Below are 19,129 nucleotides of genomic sequence, written 5' to 3'. Positions count from 1 at the left end.
TATGGGGGCACCTGAGTGGCTCAGTCGTTAAGCGTCTGCCTTCGGCTCAGGTCATGGTCCTAGGGTCCTGGGATCAAGCCCCGCATCGGGCTCCCTGCTCAGCGGGAAGCCTGCTTCTCCCTCTCCCACTCCCCCTGCTTGTGTTCCCTCTCTCGCTGTATCTGTCTCTGTCAAACAAATAAATAAAATCTTTAAAAATAAATAAATAAATAAAGGGAAGGTATGACCTGTCACACAACAAGTCAACAACACGACCCAATTTAAGAAGAAAGAAACGAAATGGTCAACATTTCATTTGCAATTCGGTTTGCAATTTGGAAAGAGAGGGCGATAGCTGATAATCCTGGCATGTTCCTCATTTTCTGCTTGAGGGAAAAATAAAGGGTATTTATGGGAACTGTCCTGTGTTATTAAAGTGAGATGATTGCTTCAGCCCTTCTAAAATGTTTTGTAATATTAATTTTTCACTAATGACATTTTTAATATACTCCATGATAAATCCCTGCCAGAGTCTAGCTCTCACCAGTGTGGGTACATGGGGCTGTAATAAGCATGACCCCAGCCTCCTACATAGATTGGAATCATTTATTACCCAATGCCATGGCCAATTTGCATCTCTGATCCATAAGCAATCTTTCTCCAGCTGTTACCTCAATTTGTCCTTGCAACGATTTTCATCAGTTCTGGAGAAATTTTTGTGATAAAGCTGTGCCAAGTATCACTAGGAGTGGAGGTAAGGGAGCAAAGAGAGATCGCATGTCCTCCATGACAGGACACCAGGGAGTCTGCAGTCAGCTTCCAGGGGAGACTCACCAAGGCAGCCCTCTTGGCCTTCAGAACCTGCAGACTCCCCAGTCAGAGACACCAGCCCAAAAGCTAGTTGTCTGTAGGCTCCTGCTGAATTTGAAGGAATCTTACTTAAAATTTTACTGGCATCAAGGAAATCAGATGGCTTTGTAAAATGAGGGTTTTGAAGTTTGGGGAAATAAACAAGCAACCTCAAGTAGATTTTCTAGCTCGGATTCTGCCACATGCAGGAAGAAAGGAAAAGGAGGACAGTGAAAAATACACGGAGAAGATGAATATTGGAGGCATTCTCTGGAATACTTGGCACCTTGTCAGAAAGGACAGCCCCCAAACCACATGCCCTGATAAAACCAGCTGCTGGTTGTTCTTAAATGTATAGAAACATTTGAAATTGGCTTAACCATGATTTTATAGTTTTATTCATTTATTCATTCTTCAAGTATCCATTGCCAGATACTGGACTAGGCAAAGGAATCCATGTGTGATTACCTGTTGTTCAGACAGCATCTCATCTGCAAATTCCATGAGACCGAGGACCTCCCATTTACTACTAGACCCTCCAAGCCTAGCATAGTAGGTGGCAGGGAGTATGTCTGATGAAAGAGAGAACCAGAAAATGAGGGCAGGAGAAAGCTTGAGTTCCATCCCCAGGATCTAGGAAAATATCTGATCCAGAATAGAGGCTCAGTGAATGTTACTTGTTGTTTATACATACAGTGGAATTAACATGAGTATTTTTGTTGTTGTCGTTGTTGTTTTGAGACACAGGGAGAGAGAGGAGAGAGAGAGAGTGCAAGTACAAGTGAGCCGGGGGACAGAGGGTGAGAGGGAGAGAGAATCTTAAGCAGGCTCACACCCAGCCCAGCGTGGAGCCTGGCTCGGGGCTCGATCTCATGACCCAGAGATCATGACCTGAGCTGAAATCCAGAGTAGGATGCTCAACAGACTGAGCCACCCAGGCACCCCATGAATTAACCTGACTGATTCCCAGAACATTCACTAACTATATGACTTATTTGTGTTCAGGTTGGATAAAAAGATCTTAACAGAAAAATTTTATGCTCCCATTGATATTTGCTTAGACTTAAATGAACCCAGTTACGTCTGCTCTTCTCCAAGATATAGTTTTGTATATGCACAAATACAGTTAAATGATTTAACTAGTCCCACTTCCAGGGAAGGTTGTAAAGAAAGTAAACTCTGTTTAACTAAATGCAAATAGGACTGCTAGTCAGCAGGGTAGAATGCAGGATATATGCAAGAGGGTAGGAGGGGCATTCAATGGGTTAGTTAAATTTCTTTTAAGCCTCATTCCCAGAACATTATCTGCCCATTCTGGAATTATTTATTGAGGCCTTGCTGTGTTGAAGGCACGAAAGGAGAAGGGACACATCCTGCACTCAAAGACCCTGTGGTCGAGAAAGCCCCAGACAGAGGAAATAACAATTAAGATGCACTGAGAAGGGCTGTAGGAACACGAGGCACTGAGGTGCCCTGGGACACAGCCCCCAACCCAGCCCCAGGGACCAGTGGCCAGAGAAGAATTTCCAGAGGAGGTGATGCCTCAGCCAGACATTTGAAAGAATAAGATGCAATGATGACGCTCCTGGGGACTCAGCTGGTTGAGCATCCGACTCTTGATTTCGGCTCAGGTCATGATCTCAGGGTCCTGGGATTGAGCCACTCACTGGGCTCCACACTTAACAGGGAGGTGGCTTGAGATTCTCTCTCTCTCTCTCTCTCTGCCTTTGCTCCTCCCCCCACTTGTGTTTTCTCTCTCTCTCTCTCAAGTAAATAAATATATTTTTTTTAAAAATGCAATGATGTAAGTTAAAATAAGCCAAACAGGAGCAAACAAGCAGCCAAAGCCAGAGAGGGTGTTCCAGAAGAAAAAACAGCCCAGGCCACAGCACAGGGTGGGAGAGGTCAGAGTAGGTATGGGAAACCTCAGAGGAATTCCATTTGTCCTGCCACCGGGAGGGAAGAGTCTGCCGTGGACCTGTGGGCAGGGACATGACTGGGGAGGACTTGGGGCCATGCCAAGAAGCCTGCATCTTAGCCTGAAGATAACAGGAAGTTTTCTACTCACATGCTGAGATAAGCACAAAAACACAGGCTGGTGGCAAATATGAAGTAGGCCCTGCAAAACTGGTTCTCCTCGGAAGCATGATGCAAATCGTTTAAATACTCAGAGTTTAAATACATACATACATACATACATACATACATACATACATACTCAGAGTTCATTTGTCTCAAAAATACTGTCTGAGCACATGGGCAAATCATGTGGTTAATTCAAAGGTGAGTATGACACGGCCTTCAAGGACTTTATAATCCATGAGGAGAAGTAGAATACTGGATCATAACGGTCCTAAGAGGAACAGAGAGAGCACTGGAAACCAAATCAAGAGGCAATGACCTCCAGTCTGGGGATCAGGAAATGCCTCATTAGAAGAGGATCTGGAAAACACTATCCCATCGCCCTGGTTCCCAAACTTGAATATGCATCAGAACCAACTAGAAGACTTAACCATACACTGCTGGTGCCCACACCAGAGCTTCTGATTCACCAGGTCTGGAGTCATGCTGCCAAATTTACACTTCCAGTATGTCCTCACTTGAGGCTGACACTGCTGGTCCAGGGACAAGTCTTTGGAGAACCTTTGCTTGCAGTGAAAGTAGGGAACTGGTCCAACAGAGATGAGACCATAGTCATCACATGAAGAGGAAGCTATGTATGTAAAGGCACCTGGTTAGAAAAGCAAGGCTATATCCTGGTTACAAGTTGGGGTAGAATGTAAGAAACTTGAGTATATAAGATAGCATCAGACACAACATTTGTAAACTACACAATCGACTCCAATCAGCTGAGAACAATTGCAATGACCAAAGTGGGCATGGCTTCCAAGTTGGCTGCACCTTTCCTCCTAAATTTTCTATCCTTCAGCTGTCCTGGCTCACCAGGTCCGCCCTGCTTTCTAAACCAAAACAGCCCATTGGTACCAACCAACTCAGTGGATTACTGATCCCTTTCCTCTAAACAAAAAGGAACTTTAAAAATCCCTTTAGTTTAGAAGGAAAATTTCCAAATTCATTCTATGAGACCAGCATTACCTTGATACCAAAACCAGATAAAGAAATCACAAAAAAAAAAGAGAACTACAGGCCAATATCCCTGATGAACATAGATGCAAAAATCCTCAACAAAAATACTACGAACCAGAATGCAGCAATGCAGCCAAAAAAATCATTCACCATGATCAAATGGGACTTATTCCGGGACTTCAGGTGGTTCAGGATTCACAAATCAATCAATGTGATACATCACATCAATAAGAGAAAGGGTAAGAACCGTATGATCATCTCAGTAGATGCAGAAAAGGCATTTGACAAAGTACAACAACTATTCATGATAAAAAACCTCCACAAAGTAGGTCCACAGCTAACATCATCCTTAACTGGGAAAAACTGAAAGTTTTTCCCCTAAGGTTAGGAACAAGACAAGGATGTCCACTCTCACCACTTTTATTCAACATAGTACTAGGAGTCCAAGCCACAGCAATCAGACAACAAAAAGAAATAAAAGGCATCCAAATTGGTAAGGAAGAAGTATAACTTTCACTATTTGCAGATGAAAAATACTATATATAAAAAACCCAAAAACTCTATCAAAAAACGGCTAGAACTGATAAAAAAATTCAGTAAAGTTTCAGGATACAAAAATCAATGTACAGAAATCTGTTGCATTTCTATACACCAATAATGAAGCAGCAGACAGAGAAATTAAGAAAACAATCGCATTTACAATAGCACCAAAAGTAATAAAACACCTAGGAATAAACCAAGCCAAGGAGGTAAAAGACCTGTACTCTGAAAACTATAAAACACTGATGAAAGAAACTGAAGATGATACAAAGAAGTAGAAAGATATTCCATGCTCATGGATGTGAAGAACAAGTATTGTTAAAGCGTTCATACTGCCCAAAGCAATCTACACATTTAATGCAATCCCTATCAAAATACCAACAGATTTTTCACGGAACTAGAATAAACAATCCTAAAATTTGTATGGAACCACAAAAAGGCCCCAAATAGATAAGCAATCTTGAAAAAAAAACAAAGCTGGAGGCATCACAAGTCTGGACTTCAAGTTATATTATGAAGCTGTGGTAATCAAAACAGTATGGGAGTGGCACAAAAATAGACACATAGATTAAGAGAACAGAAGAGAAAACCCATAAATGAACCCACAACTATATGGTCAATAAATCCTTGACAAAGCAGGAAAGAACATCCAATGGGAAAAAATACAGTCTCTTCAAGAAATGGTGTTGGGAAAACTGGACAGCAATGTGCAAAAGAATGAAACTGGGCTACATTCTTTCACCATACACAAAAAATAAATTCAAAATGGATTAAACACCTAAATGTGTGACTTAAAACTATAAAAATTCTAGAGGAGAACATAGACAATAACCTCCTTGACAGCAGCCATAGCAACTTCTTATTAGACATGTCTCCCGAGGCAAGGGAAACAAAAGCAAAAATAAACAGTTGGGACCGCATCAAATAAAAAGCTTTTGCACAGCAAAGGAAACAACAAAACTAAAAGGTAACTTATGGAATGGGAGAAGATATTTGCAAATGACATATCCAGTAAAGGGTTAGTTTCTGAAATATATAAAGAACATATAAAACTCAATGCACAAAAAGTGAATAATCCAATTAAAAAATGGGCAGAAGACATGAATAGACATTTTTCCAAAGAAGACATCCAACTGGCCAAGAGACACATGAAAAGATGCTCAATATCACCAATCATCAGGGAAATACAAATCAAAACCAAAATGAGATATTACCTTACAGCTATCACAATGACTAAAATCAACAACACAAGAAACAGCAGGTGTTGGCAAGGATGTGGAGAAAGGGGTGCACTGTTGGTGGGAATGCAAACTGGTGCAACCATTCTGGAAAATAGTATGGAGGTTCCCCAGAAAGTTAAAAATAGAACTACCCCAGGGGCGCCTGGGTGGCTCAGTTGTTAAGTGTCTGCCTTCAGCTCAGGTCATGATCCCAGGGTCCTGGGATGGAGCCCCGCATCGGGCTCCCTGCTCTGAGGGAAGCCTGCTTCTCCCGCTCCCACTCCCCCTGCTTGTGTTCCCTCTCTCGCTGCCTCTCTCTCTCTCTCTCTCTGTCAAAATAAATAAATAAAATCTTTAAAAAAAAAAAGAGCTACCCTATGAATACAAAAGAATACAAAAATAGTATTTCAAAGGGATACATGCACCCCCGTGTTTATAGCAGCGTTATCTACAATAACCAAATTATGGAAACAGCGCAAATGTCCATCAACTGATGAATGGATAAAGAAGAATTTATATATATATATATAAATTTATATAAATTTATTTATATATATATACATATATATGTGATGGAATATTACTCAGCCATAAAAAAGAATGAAATCTTGCCATTTCCAACAATCTGGGTGGAGTTAGAGAGTATCATGCTAAGTGAAATAAGTCAGAGAAAGACAAATACCATATGATTTCATGCATATGTGGAATTTAGGAAACAAAGGAGCAGAGGGAAAAAGGAGAGAAAGACAAATCAAGAAACAGATTCCTATACAGAGCTGATGGTTACCAGAGGGAAAGGAGTGGAGGGATGGGAGAAATAGGAGCTGGGAATAAAGCATGCACTTGGGATGAGCTCCAGGTGATATATGGAATTGCTGAATCACTGTATTATACACTTCATACTGATATTACACTGCATGTTAACTAACTGGAATTAAAATTAAAAACTTTATGGGTCGCCTGGGTGGCTCAGTCAGTTAAGCAACCAACTCTTGATTTCGGCTCGGGTCATGACCTCAGGGTCAGGAGATTCAGCCCCACATTGGGCTCCATGCTCTGCACAAAGTCTACTTCAGAGTCTCTCTCCCTTTCCCCTCTGCCCCTTCCCTCCTTTCCCTGTCTCTCTAAAAAGAGATAAATAAAAATAAAAACTTTAAACAACAGATAAAAAATAAATAAAAATCCGTTCAGTTCTGCCAAAGCAAGGTGGGGAATTTTTTAAAGGAATTTTAATAAGGAAATAAAAACTATGAAAGTGAAGAAACAAAGGCATTCACATGCACACAGTTCTCATGTCATCCATATATATATATATATATATATATGCCCAAAGATTGGTTTGGCTGATGCAGCTTTACAATGTTTTGCAAGATGTTTTGAGTTGAATTATGCCTAACAAAGACATGTTAAAGATAGGGTCTTTACGGAGGTAATGAAGTTAAAATGAGGTAATTAGTGTGGGCCCTAATCCAATATGACTGGTGCCTTACCCTTAAGTAGATGGACATAATGAAAGGCGGGGGATCATTTCAATTGACACCCTAATATAAATCAGAAACAGCAATGGTATCTGTGAATCCCTACCCCAAAGTCCTTAATTTCAGCTCTTTTTCTTTTTTTTGGCAACTTACTCTCCTACCTCTTTCCTAAACATCCCTTCCACTTCAAGAGAGAGGAACACCAATATATTGACCTTCCTCTCAAAGTCCAAAAAGCTATTCATCTGGGTCTTCCTGTCTGTGCAAGGGGATCTTTCTCCCTACAGGTAGCCGTTGGCCCTGGTGGCAAAGAAAGGGGGGGAGAGGAGAGGCAAAACAACTTCAGAGCAGAGTGGGCACTAGGGAGGCGCGCTGTGTGGGCACTAGGGAGGCGCGCTGTGTGGGCACTAGGGAGGCGCGCTGTGTGGGCACTAGGGAGGCGCGCTGTGTGGCTGAGGATGGAGACCGGAAGTCGAAAGAAGAGACCCAGCAATGGGACCCATCACCTCACAACTGACTCAGGCTTACATTTCATTCTTGTTTGTTGAAAAGAAAAACCATGTAAGTATTTACAGTAAATTAAGTTTGACATCTTCCTTCAGAAGAGAAGTGTCCTAATTTCCACCACATGCCGAGAACAGCTGGGTGCTCCCTCACTGCTCCCTAATTACTGATTAGCACACACAATGGTCTAATCGCTCCTCCATATTTGGGAGTAATTTTGATTATTGCTTTATCAGACTTGAGGAGGGTTTCCTGGGGTTTTGTTTACCCCATACATCACCCTCCAGTCAGAAGGACACACTCCAGTCACAGCAAGGGAACCACTGTAAATGCCTATCCCAAGGAACAGCCAGAAAACTTTGTAACAACACTGGTACTATCAAAATGCAACCAATCTCTAGAGAAATCGCTGTGTGTGCCCATATTCCAATAAAGGGAACATTAGTAAACTGCATAGTGATACCCTTGTTTTCTAGTTTAAACTGAAACAGTCAAATATGACTTGGGACAAATATGTCCCGATTGAATAAGGATTCTGGAAATCACAGTTTGCCTTGTCCCAGGGGCAGAAACTACCCTGTCCTCCCCTCTTACCATGACACTCAGTGGCAGACCAGTGAAAGAGGAATGGGCAGGATCTTAGCCAAGGTTCTCCAGAGAAATAGAAAGAATAATATATATATATATTTATACACACACACACACACACACACACACATACACACACACACACACATTTATATATCTCTATATAGAGATTTATTATGAGGAATTTGGCTCACGTATTTATGAAGGCTGAGAAGTCCTATGATTTGCTGTCTGTAAGCTGGAGGCCTTGGAAAGCTAGGGCCATAATTCCAGTCCAAGCCTGAAGCCCTGAGAACCCAGGGAGTGAAGGGTGTAAATTGTAGTCCAAGAGCAGGGTAAGATCAATAACCCAACTCAAGCTTGCAGGCAGGAATTAAAAAGGTGGCAGGGGTGAGGGGGAATCCCTCCTTCTTCATCTGTTTATTCTATTTAGGCCCTCCATCAGTTAGATGATGCCTTTCCACACAGGGTAGGGCAATCTTCTGAGCCCACAGATTCAAACGTTAATGCCATCCAGAAACACCCTCACAGACACACCCAGAAATAATGTTTAATCTGGGCACTCCATGTCACAGTCAAGCTGACACATAAAATTAACCATTACAGGCAGTTTAGCCTCCTGTTTGGGACTCCTCACTACTTTGGTAGGTGACACAAGGTGGATCCTTAAATATGCCTGTAAAATATGGATCAAAGGAATGTTACCATGATTACAGGGCTTTTGGTAAGTCTCTACAAGTTATGCTGATTTGTATTCCATATGTAATTCCACAAAAATTATTTTTAAATGACCGAGTGATTCTAACATAAAACAGCATCTGCCTTTCCAAATTCAAAGAGCAGAGCAATACTTTTGAGATAATAGGGGGATAGGATATCTTATCAGTTAAACTTGGGGCTCCTCAAGGTGGATCACATGCTATCCGTGCATTTCCTCTCCCGAAATTGAGTGGTATAGTTGAATGAGTATGTCTTCGGAGGATTTAGCCACAGGAGCGAGTGAGCATGAATCACCTAACCCCAGGCCCCTGCTGGCATATTCTCCTGGGAACTCATCCTTCATCCTCTGTGGCATCAGGGTGACTGGTATGAGCCTGGGTGGACTCCTCTGTGGCATCAGGGTGACTGGTATGAGCCTGGGTGGACCTCCAGATATCTCAACCCAGTCTCAGATTTATATGTTCATTTCTTAACTCTGTAAACACACAACCTCACTACAGAATGTGGTCCCACCAGGATAGGCTGTTCCTCGGACTCCCCACCAATCCAAGGAGGCCACTGCTTGGCACCCGCTTCACCTTTGTGTCCCAAGCAGGTGGACTGGTCTTGTTGACATTCCTGACACTGACAAGTAACAGTTACACAGCAAGTTTTGTAACAGACACTGTATACACATTATCTTATTTCATCAAACAATACCTATTGGTTGTACTAATACTTCTATGTGAGGTAGGTGTTACTATCCCCACGTCACAGATGTAAAATTTGGAACTCACTGACACAGGTCACAAGTGTAAGAAGTAATGACTTAGAATTTGTACCGTTTCATTTGTTGCCAAAATCCAAATAACCATGACGCGACACTGCCCCCAAAGCATTAGCAAAAAGAGCAACTCTCCTTGATCCTTCCCTACTTTAGAGAACAGCATTCGTAAGTTAGCGGGGAGACTGGCCTTTAAGCTACTGAAACATAACACACATCACCTTCTTTCTTACACTTGCAATCACATATATAGTGACTTGAAGAAAAAACAGGTAAAGGTCATGAGTTGGAGCCATATTTTCAAGGAGGTAAGCCTTAGGACATGGCCACTAATGAAAGCACATTCACTGCTTCATTCCTGACTCAGAGAACACAAAGTATACACTAAGGCATTCAGGATGCAATGAAAAATAAGTAAGAGGCCCTTAGAATCCAATGTGGTAAGTCCTGTGAGCAAGTAAATGGGGTGTGTCAGGAGTGGCCAAATCCACTGCAGACAGAGGATGTCAGGAAGCCACATCCCACCCAGGAAGGCAGAGTCCAGCATTCCTTCAGTGTTTTCTGTTACCACGTGGCTAAATGAGCCATCCAATTTCCCCCGGCTTATTTGCTCTCTTCTATTAGTTGACGAGAATTAGAGATACCTGTATATACATTCTCAGTGCTCTGGCTAAGACTTCTGCTGACTCGGGAAATGTTTTTGTATAATAAATATTGAGCTACATGTAGTCAGAAGACCATTTTGGGGAAAGACCACAGAGGCCAGTTTTCATGTCCCTGCTTCACCAGGGGGTAGTAGATCCATCCATTCCTCAGTCTCTTAGAATGTGTCCAGAATCTGGCCTGACGCTATGGCCCAAACAGTGGCCAGAACACGTAAACCACATACCTCGTAAAGAGGAGAACAACAATGTGGAAACCAAACAAATAAGAAACTCCCACATATTTATGAAAATATGTCCTAAAACATAGGTAAGTGATGAGAGATTTTGAAATATCCGTAAGAGGCAAAATTCCTTTGGGGAATTCATGTCGTGATCCACATTTCCTCTTAGGTCCTGTAGGGGAGCCCGACAGGACAAGTATGGCAAATAAAAGCTTTGAAACTTGTCAAGAAAAGACTTCAGTGGTAGAACTCTCTCTTAGGACTAGGGAAAAGTTCTAAATCAGGTTGTGTGTGTTTTTTTTTAATCAAGGGTAAATTTCTGTGAAATTTCAAGCCAGGCTCCAATTGTGCAGTGACTTCTTGTGAAAGCTTAGAACCATGAAGGTACCGGGGGTCCTTAAAGGCCCCAACAGTGTTTACCGAGCGCTCTTTGGCTAAGTATCTGCCACACACTTGACACAGAATATTCTCACTTAACCCTCAAGAATACTACTACCGGGAGATACTATTTCCATTTTACAGAAGAGGAAACTGAGTGTCCAAAAGGTTGTAACTTAGCCAAATTGCATAGCTCACAAGTGGCAGAGCTCAGACTCATACCCAAATGTGGAAAATGAGAGAGGATGATCTTCTAAAGTCAATAAGCTACTAGAATAAGTGCTACCCTGAGCAACTCTGGGGAAGCCTCTTTTAGCTAAAAGGTACCACATTTTTCCTAAGCTTGGAATTGCCTGGATTGCAATGTTTAAAGTAATGCAGCTGCAGACTATAGCCTAAAGTGAATGAAGCTGGGGGAATCACCCTTTCCAAAGGAGGCCCACCTGCATATCACAGCAGGTGTGCCCCTGAAGCCAGTTTCTTCTGTATATAAAGAACCTCACGGAGCATGGGGAGCTCTGGTTCTTGGGAAACAAGGCAGGTCTTACGGCCAGTGGGGGCTCCTAGCGGCGCTATGTGGCTGCTACAGTCCATCTTGCTCTGTTTTCCCTTGGCTCTTGCTTCGAGCAGCCACCAGAAGCCGGAGGCACCAGATTATCCTGGTGAACTCCACTGCGGGCTACAGAGTCTTCAGTTCACCATAAACGTGAGCCAGGGGACAGCGACTCCTGCACTGATAGCTTGGGGTAAGTTTGCTGACTCACTGGGCTTAGCCCTCTAGCTTCCTTCCCCTCCTAACACTCTCCGCCTTTGGTAAACTCTGCAGCCTCTCCTACCGACTGAATCGTCTCAAATAGAACTTCTCTTCCCAATCGGAGCCCCCTCTTGTTCCTCTCTCTTCTTGCTGCTTCCCCCTTGGGGTCTGACGGCAAACCTGGCTGTCCTTTCCCAGCACTGAGGACTGTGGTGACTGACCCTCCCCCCGTGCTTTTTTGCTCCCCCCTGCCCTCCAGACAACCGCGGGCTGCCACACAGGCTGCAGAATGACTCTGGCTGTGGTATCTGGCTAAGGGAGGGCCCAGGCAGCTCCACGGTATTAGAAGCCTCTTACGGCAGCTGCTATGTCACTGAGTGGACCAGGATGACCCAGTCACCAGGAATGCTGAGACCCCCTGCACCGCCATCAGGGGTGACTCCCCAGGACCCCCACTATATCATGCTACTTGGAGTTGAAGAAGCAGATGTGGCCGGACACAGCATGGTTACGAAGACAAAGATGCTCAAGTGTCCTACGGACCGCCCAGGTAAGGGCTGGAAACTTTCAGGGTCTGGGTGGTGCGCTCTTGAGCCTCCTCTACCCGCTCTGTGCAGTGACAGTGACATGAAGGACCGTCCTCCAGCTCCCCTGCACATGCGGTCCTTAAGATAACTACCACATGAGTGATTAGATGACTCGGTGCAAGGCACTGTGGAGGGCAGAGCACTTCGCTGTCCCCTCCCCTGTCCTAACCAGTGCGGTATATGCTATTCCTTCCCCCGCCTGGTAAGCTCTTGGTGAGCAGCAGAGCTGGGATTCGAACAAGAATTTACCCAAGGTGGGGGGGGGGGGGGGGACATGGGTGGCTCATGGGTGGCTCGGATGGTTAAGCGTCTGCCTTCGGCTCAGGGTCCTGGGATCGAGCCCCACATCGGGCTCCCTGCTTGGCGGGGAGCCTGCTTCTCCCTCGCCCTCTACTGTTCCCTCTACTGTGCTCTCTCACTCTCTGTCAAATAAATAAATGAAACATCTTTAAAAAAAAAATTAACCCAAGACCAGGAGCTCCTTGGTCTTGAGAAGTGTAGGGAAAGAAGCTAAAGCTACTAAGGATACTTGGCAAATGCCTCTGAGGATCAACTGTGCCCTGAAAACAGGGCTCAGGCCTTTCAGCTGGAGGCTCCTTAATCACTTACCTGGGGAACTAGCAGGAAGTGTGACTCCTGCTCGGCTTCAGCAAATCTTGTCTTGCCCTCTGCAAGCCCTACCTCAAAGTCCTAAGGGATTCAAACCTGTAGTGCACTCTTCTCCTCTGCCCTGTATCCAAAATCTAATCCAGAGAGGTAACACAGATAAAATGCAGAATCCCAGTCCCCGTATCAGACCTGCTGTACCAGAACCCGCACTTCAGAAAGACCCCCCAGTAACTCGCCGTGCGGGAGGACTGAGAAGCACCTCTGCAGAACAGAAGAATTCTTTGCTTGAAGGAAAAAAGGAGCCCCACTGCTTCTACTGATCTTGCTGGTATTCTCTTTCAAGAAGTACTAATTTCAGGGGACTTAAGATTTACTTAACTTTCGGAAACTTAATTGCTAGTATATAATATAGACCTACCCGGATCATCTGGACATCTGTGGGAATTTTAATACTTTGTAACGAAAATTTTTTTTTTCTTAAGACACAACTTCGTTATCTAGCTCAAGTTACTCGCCTCTTCAAAACGTAGCCCTAGATGCTCCAAACGCTGACCTGTGTGACTCTGTCCCAGTGTGGGACAGGCTGCCTTGTGCTCCTTCACCTATCACTCAAGGAGACTGTGAGAAGGTTGGCTGCTGCTACAATTTGGAGGCAAGTTCCTGTTACTATGGAAACACAGGTGAGTTACTGCATCTCTGAAACCAGCTAAAGTACCAACAACTTGCAATTAAATCTGGAGAAGAGTGATCTTCCCTCCTCCCTACCCCTAGAAGACAAATGTTAAAGATGACCAGAAGTTAGTGTATAAGCAATCAGCATATCCTAGAATCCCTGACCCTAAGTGATCACTATTCAGACCCTAAGCTCTGAATACTGATAAGTAAAACAAAGCAAGTACTATTATCCCCATTTTATAAATGAAGCTAGAGCAAGGAGGTTAGATGCTTGGCCTGAGGTTGCTCAGTAAACGGTGGAGGCAACATTCAAATCCAGGGGCTCAATCCAGGTGCTCGTTCAGTCCTTCCGTTGAGCTCTGGACAGCTAAACTTGCACAGAGTCCACTCGGTGGGACTGCCAACCTCTTGGGGAGGGATCAAAACTCTCTAAATATTTAGCTGGCTCAAAACAGGCGGTATGACCTGTTTTCAGCACAGCCACTCTGGTTTTTTCAGTGACCTCACACTGTACCCAAGATGGCCACTTCTCCATTGCCGTGTCTCGGAAGGTGACCTCACCTCCGCTGCTCTTAAATTCTGTGCGCTTGGCGCGCTTGGCCTTCAGGAATGACCATGAATGTACCCCTGTGATGGCAACACGTACCTTTGCCCTCTTCTGGTTTTCGTTTAATTCCTGTGGCACCACAAGACTGGTAAGAACAGTTGGCCTTTGGCTCTGTTCCTAACTCTAGAAGTCGGATAGAAATGTCCTAGCGACTGGAGGGAGAGGTGGACTAGCTTAGCCCTGAAGGAGAGAGCTGACCACTGCTTGGTGCATATGATGGTCTCTAGGACGGAAGAATGCTTCACCATTGAGAAAGCAGAAACCTCCCCTGGGCATTCAGCTAAGATCACAGCTGTGCTCCAGCAAGGGGCTAGTACTTCTACCAAGCCATAGACGAGAGGAACAAGTAATAGTTTCTTCTCGCCACACTGCCCTGGAAAGCAAGCGGGTTGGCTGACATTGCAGTCCTGTTCCTGGCTGCCTCTATGATAAGCCCTATCGCCTTATCCTGAGGTAAGGTGAAGTGATAATGTCCCAGGTTAGTTGCCACCTGCTTTTGCCTCCACTCAAGGAGCAGAAAGTGCAGCCTAAAATAGCCTAGCACTGCTGATTATTGAGTCAGAGCAAGTTCTGAGTGAAGTGACACCTGGCTAGCAGGAATAATACTTCTTTCCCCATACTTCTAGATCATTGGAGACCAGGCAGTATATGAAAATGAGCTGGTCGCAGCTAGAGATGTGAGAACTTGGAGCCATGGTTCTATCACCCGTGACAGTATTTTCAGGTAAAGGTCTTAGTTAACCTGACCCTGCTTGACCAGAATGCCTTCCCTCCCATAAAACAGGAGTTCTAGGGTAAGCTCTGAATCCACAGAACCTCTCCTCATGACAAGAGAACCTGTCTCCTGCCTTGGTTGTCCGATCTCAAGGACCATTATTTAAGTCACTGCCATCAAACTCCCCTGGACTCCTATTTCACTTGCGTGGACTCTCATTTTGGCCATCTCCCTCCATAGTCCATGCTGTAATAAAGAATCCCCTCAACACCTCAGAAGATTGCACCCTTAAAGCTTCCTCATTGTCTTGCCACAGCTTAAACTTGGCGTCATGAATGTAACCTGAAGGACCCTGCATCAAACACCTCCTACTTTTCTCTTCAGCCCCACCTCCTCGAACACCCTCCATCCCTCACTCACTATTCCCCAAACTCAGACTGAAGTCCCTTGAAGATTCTATAGAAGGACAAACTGGTGTCCATTCTCTGTTCTGTCAGCTGTTTCTCTCCCTCCCCTTACCTCCATTACTTTCTATCTTCCTTCAAGACCTCTCCCTGCAAGCTCTTCCCTAATTACCCTCTCTACAGAAAGCACCTGTTTCTCACAGTACTACATTGACACTGATCCCATCTACACATTGGTCTCCTGAACTAAGATCTAGCTCCCACAAGCTCAGGAACCATACCCCCTCATGTTTACAAACTTGTCCAGCACCTAGCATGTAATGGTTCCTAAAACCTTCAAAAACTGAACGGTGGCATGGCCCATCCTACCACCCACACTAGCTAAGAAAGCTCTTGTTTTTCTGTAGGCTTCGAGTTAGCTGCAGCTACTCGATCAGTAGCAATGCCTTCCCGGTTAATGTCCAGGTTTTTACGCTCCCACCACCCCATCCTGAGACCCAGGCTGGACCCCTCACTCTGGAACTCAAGATTGCCAAAGGTAAGACCCACTTGGCTGGAGCATCTGGCCTACAGTCTAAAGCCCTGTCTCTTTTCTGGGCATTAAGAGAACTTTGTAATGAGACACTTGCTGGAGGTGTTTATGTGTATATGCTCTGTCTCAGGCAATGTAGAGGTTCCTAATTCTGGTTTTACTGCTTCAACTCCTTTTGGCCTCTTGCAGATAAGCAATATGGATCCTACTACACTGCCGGTGACTACCCAGTGGTGAAGCTACTTCGGGATCCCATTTACGTGGAGGTCTCTATCCGCCACAGAACAGACCCCTACCTGGGGCTACTTCTCCATCACTGTTGGGCCACACCCAGCACAAACTCACAGTATCAGCCCCAGTGGCCCATGCTGGTGAAAGGGTAAGTGGCTCTTTCATGCACCTGTGCTGGAGTCCCTCCGAGAAGCCCCTCCTGACTGCCAGATATCTTTGCTTAGATGCCCCTACGCTGGAGACAACTACCAGACGCAGCTGATCCCTGTCCAGAAAGCCCTGGACCCTCCATTTCCGTCTCACTACCAGCGTTTCAGCATTTTCACCTTCAGCTTTGTGGACTCAGTGACAAAGGCACTTGGGGGACCGGTATGATGCTTCCCTCTGTGTTCCTCAGCAGGGCTCAGAAGACCACCCCCCCAACTCAGAATTGTTTCCACATCCTACCACTCCGTGACCAGGACTGCCCTTTAAATGTAGTTGTTGGTACTCTCTCAGAGCCACCACTGATCGCAAAGCCATGAGTGACATTTGCCTACTGGACTCTACTTCTTTAGTGGTATTGTGATGTCATCTTGGGAGGTCAAGATTTTCTGATAACTTTCTTTCAACTTCTTCCCGGGGAGTTAAGTTTGAAGACTTGTGATGTGGTTCTACACCATGTTCTCCATTCTGTTGGCTCCCAGGTGTATCTGCACTGTAGCGCATCTGTCTGCCAGCCTGCTGGGACACCATCCTGTATGATAACCTGTCCTGTTGCCAGGCGTGAGTATCCAAGCTGTCCACACTGGAGGACAAACTTGAAATAATCTTGAGTCCCACTGCTAACCTTCTTTAGCCTGTAAGCAAATGATTCAAAGTAAAGATTCATCTTATTAATGAGGCTGCATTAGGTATTTTATGATGCAGTAGAACAGACAACCAGCTTCCTAGAATTCCAGGCCTTTTAAATATAAGTTACAAATCCTCAAGTCTCAGCCTTAGTCAAAATGTATATGGAAAAAGCTAAGTGAGGACTCAAACTGGCTCATGACCTACACATGGCTCAGTCTAACAAAACACTTATCTGGCTAGTTCACAAATCAAGCCATTTACACCTGCTTGAAGGCAAGTCTAGCAACATTGCCTGAAGATCTATAGTTGGCATATGCCTGCAGACAGTAGGTGCTCTAGTTGGTCAGACCCAGTCCTCCTATAATGTGTGTGTACTCCTAGCTGGTCCACTAACTTTCACCTGTCTAGCACCTGAATTAATTGGGATTCGTGACCCCTAAAGCTTTAAGTCCCTTCTTGGGGTGGGAGGAGACTCATAGTAATGTAATGATAGTAATGAAATACTTCAATAAATATTTAGAACCTAACTCCGATGACATCTATTCCATACCTTTCTAAAAGAAATGGCTATGCTCCTAAAAGAAATGGATACCCTTCTAAAAGAAAACTTAGATCCTATAACTGGCAATAGAAATAGGATCAAACAGCTTTGCTCTGTTACTGTCTTACCAGTTACCTTTGTAGCTTAGGAAAAGGTCTTGATATTAACATATTTCTGTCCAAATACCTCTTCTACAGAAGAATGGCAGTTTGGGGAAAGTGTAATCTCTATTATCAAATTCTGGTGAAAATGAGGTAGCAGGGTTAGGTACAAAGTCTTAGACTTGTTTGAGTTTCTATTAACACACTTAAGACATGGAACAAAACTGTACATATTGAGGGACCTAACTCTCCCATTCCTACATCACCATGTGCAAAAAATCCTGACTAATCCCTAGCTCTCCTCTCTCCAACAGGAAGAAGAAACTCTAACATCCATTTTCACAACTATACTGCTAGCATTTCTAGCAAGGGTCCCATGATTCTACTCCAAGCCACTAAGGACGCCTCAGAAAAGCTCCATAAAAACTCAAGTGAGTGGGCAGAGACTTTAGCTACTGGAAGCCCCTTACCTGAACCAATAATCAAGCCAAAGCTACTTCCTCATCCCTAATTTTTCTCCCTTGCTGATATGACCGATGTGAATCTCAAATTGACCAGCTTGTTTTTCCTATACCTAAAGATGTCTTTTTCAGGATACAGAATCACTTGGTCTTGGCATACATTAACCTACCTTTCTACCCTACAGGTTCTCCTGTAGATTCCCAAGCTCTGTGGATGGCAGGCCTTTCTGGGACCTTAATCATTGGAGCCTTGTTAGTGTCCTACTTGGCTATCAGGAAATGGAGATGAATTATTCCAGTTGTGTTAATAAAACCAGATTGCACTACCAGCCTGTGCCCAGCTTCTCATTTGAAAGAAAGTAAGTAAAATATCTGCTGTTGGCATCTCCTCTTTCTAGCTTGGGGTAGTATTTTGCATGACAATAGAATAACAACATGATACCCTAGGCCTCTACTCCAGCCCTTCTAGCTTCTGAATAGAACGTTTCAGTAGATTCATAGTTGGTTGACAAATCAGGTAGTATATACAAGAACTATAGAGAGGGTTACAAGCTTAAGAGAGGTATAAAACAAAACTCTTCCACAAAATCAATCAAACTAAGGTAGAACTAGCCTAGAGCTAGTGTGGAATCTTCTAGACAGTGTGCATCAGGATCAAAGGAGGGCTGATGGGTGAAAATCGATTACTAGCCCCACCCCCAGAATTTAAATAGGTCTGAGCTAAGGCTTAAAAACTTGCATTTCTAACCATTTCTCAGGTGATTATGGTATTCTAAGCATCACACTGAAAACCAATGTCTAGAACAGTGACTAAAAGGAATTATCTGATCATGGATTGGTCAACTGGAAGTGGTTTGATCAGAAGAGGTTTAGTTTTGAGCCAGACCAACAAGTAATTCCCTAGTTTAATAGTCCTTAAGACTAATAGAAACACATGGTGACTTCTCAAGGTAAATCTTCTGCTCAAAGAACTCTCTAGTAACTAACACTGTTGGCCAGACTGTCAGTCTCTACTCTCATCATGGTGGAGTTCTGAAATTAATGCTGGTTAAACAAAGTTTCCCCATTTGTCTGCAGGGAAGAACT

The 19,129-nt window shown here is 44.1% G+C and overlaps 1 protein-coding gene across 1 annotated transcript; it reads left to right on the top strand.

The window, feature by feature from the left end:
• Positions 1 to 12,055: 12,055 nt before the first annotated feature.
• ZP4 (zona pellucida glycoprotein 4) lies at positions 12,056 to 18,354 on the top strand. The gene is made up of 10 exons (XM_028104607.2): positions 12,056 to 12,296; positions 13,425 to 13,622; positions 14,116 to 14,312; positions 14,851 to 14,948; positions 15,751 to 15,881; positions 16,065 to 16,254; positions 16,331 to 16,475; positions 16,793 to 16,871; positions 17,897 to 18,013; positions 18,229 to 18,354. The coding sequence occupies exons 1-10, from the start codon at positions 12,134 to 12,136 to the stop codon at positions 18,330 to 18,332; spliced, it is 1,422 nt and encodes a 473-aa protein (XP_027960408.1). The 5' UTR covers positions 12,056 to 12,133; the 3' UTR covers positions 18,333 to 18,354.
• Positions 18,355 to 19,129: the final 775 nt, after the last annotated feature.

This window comes from Eumetopias jubatus, unplaced genomic scaffold (genome assembly GCF_037043125.1).
Source record: "Eumetopias jubatus isolate StellerSeaLion01/CBP00866 unplaced genomic scaffold, mEumJub1_p1.0 scaffold_17, whole genome shotgun sequence".
NCBI classification, from domain to species: domain Eukaryota; kingdom Metazoa; phylum Chordata; class Mammalia; order Carnivora; family Otariidae; genus Eumetopias; species Eumetopias jubatus.
Note: the sequence above shows the minus strand (reverse complement) of the source record. Positions and strands in the feature narration are given on the sequence as shown.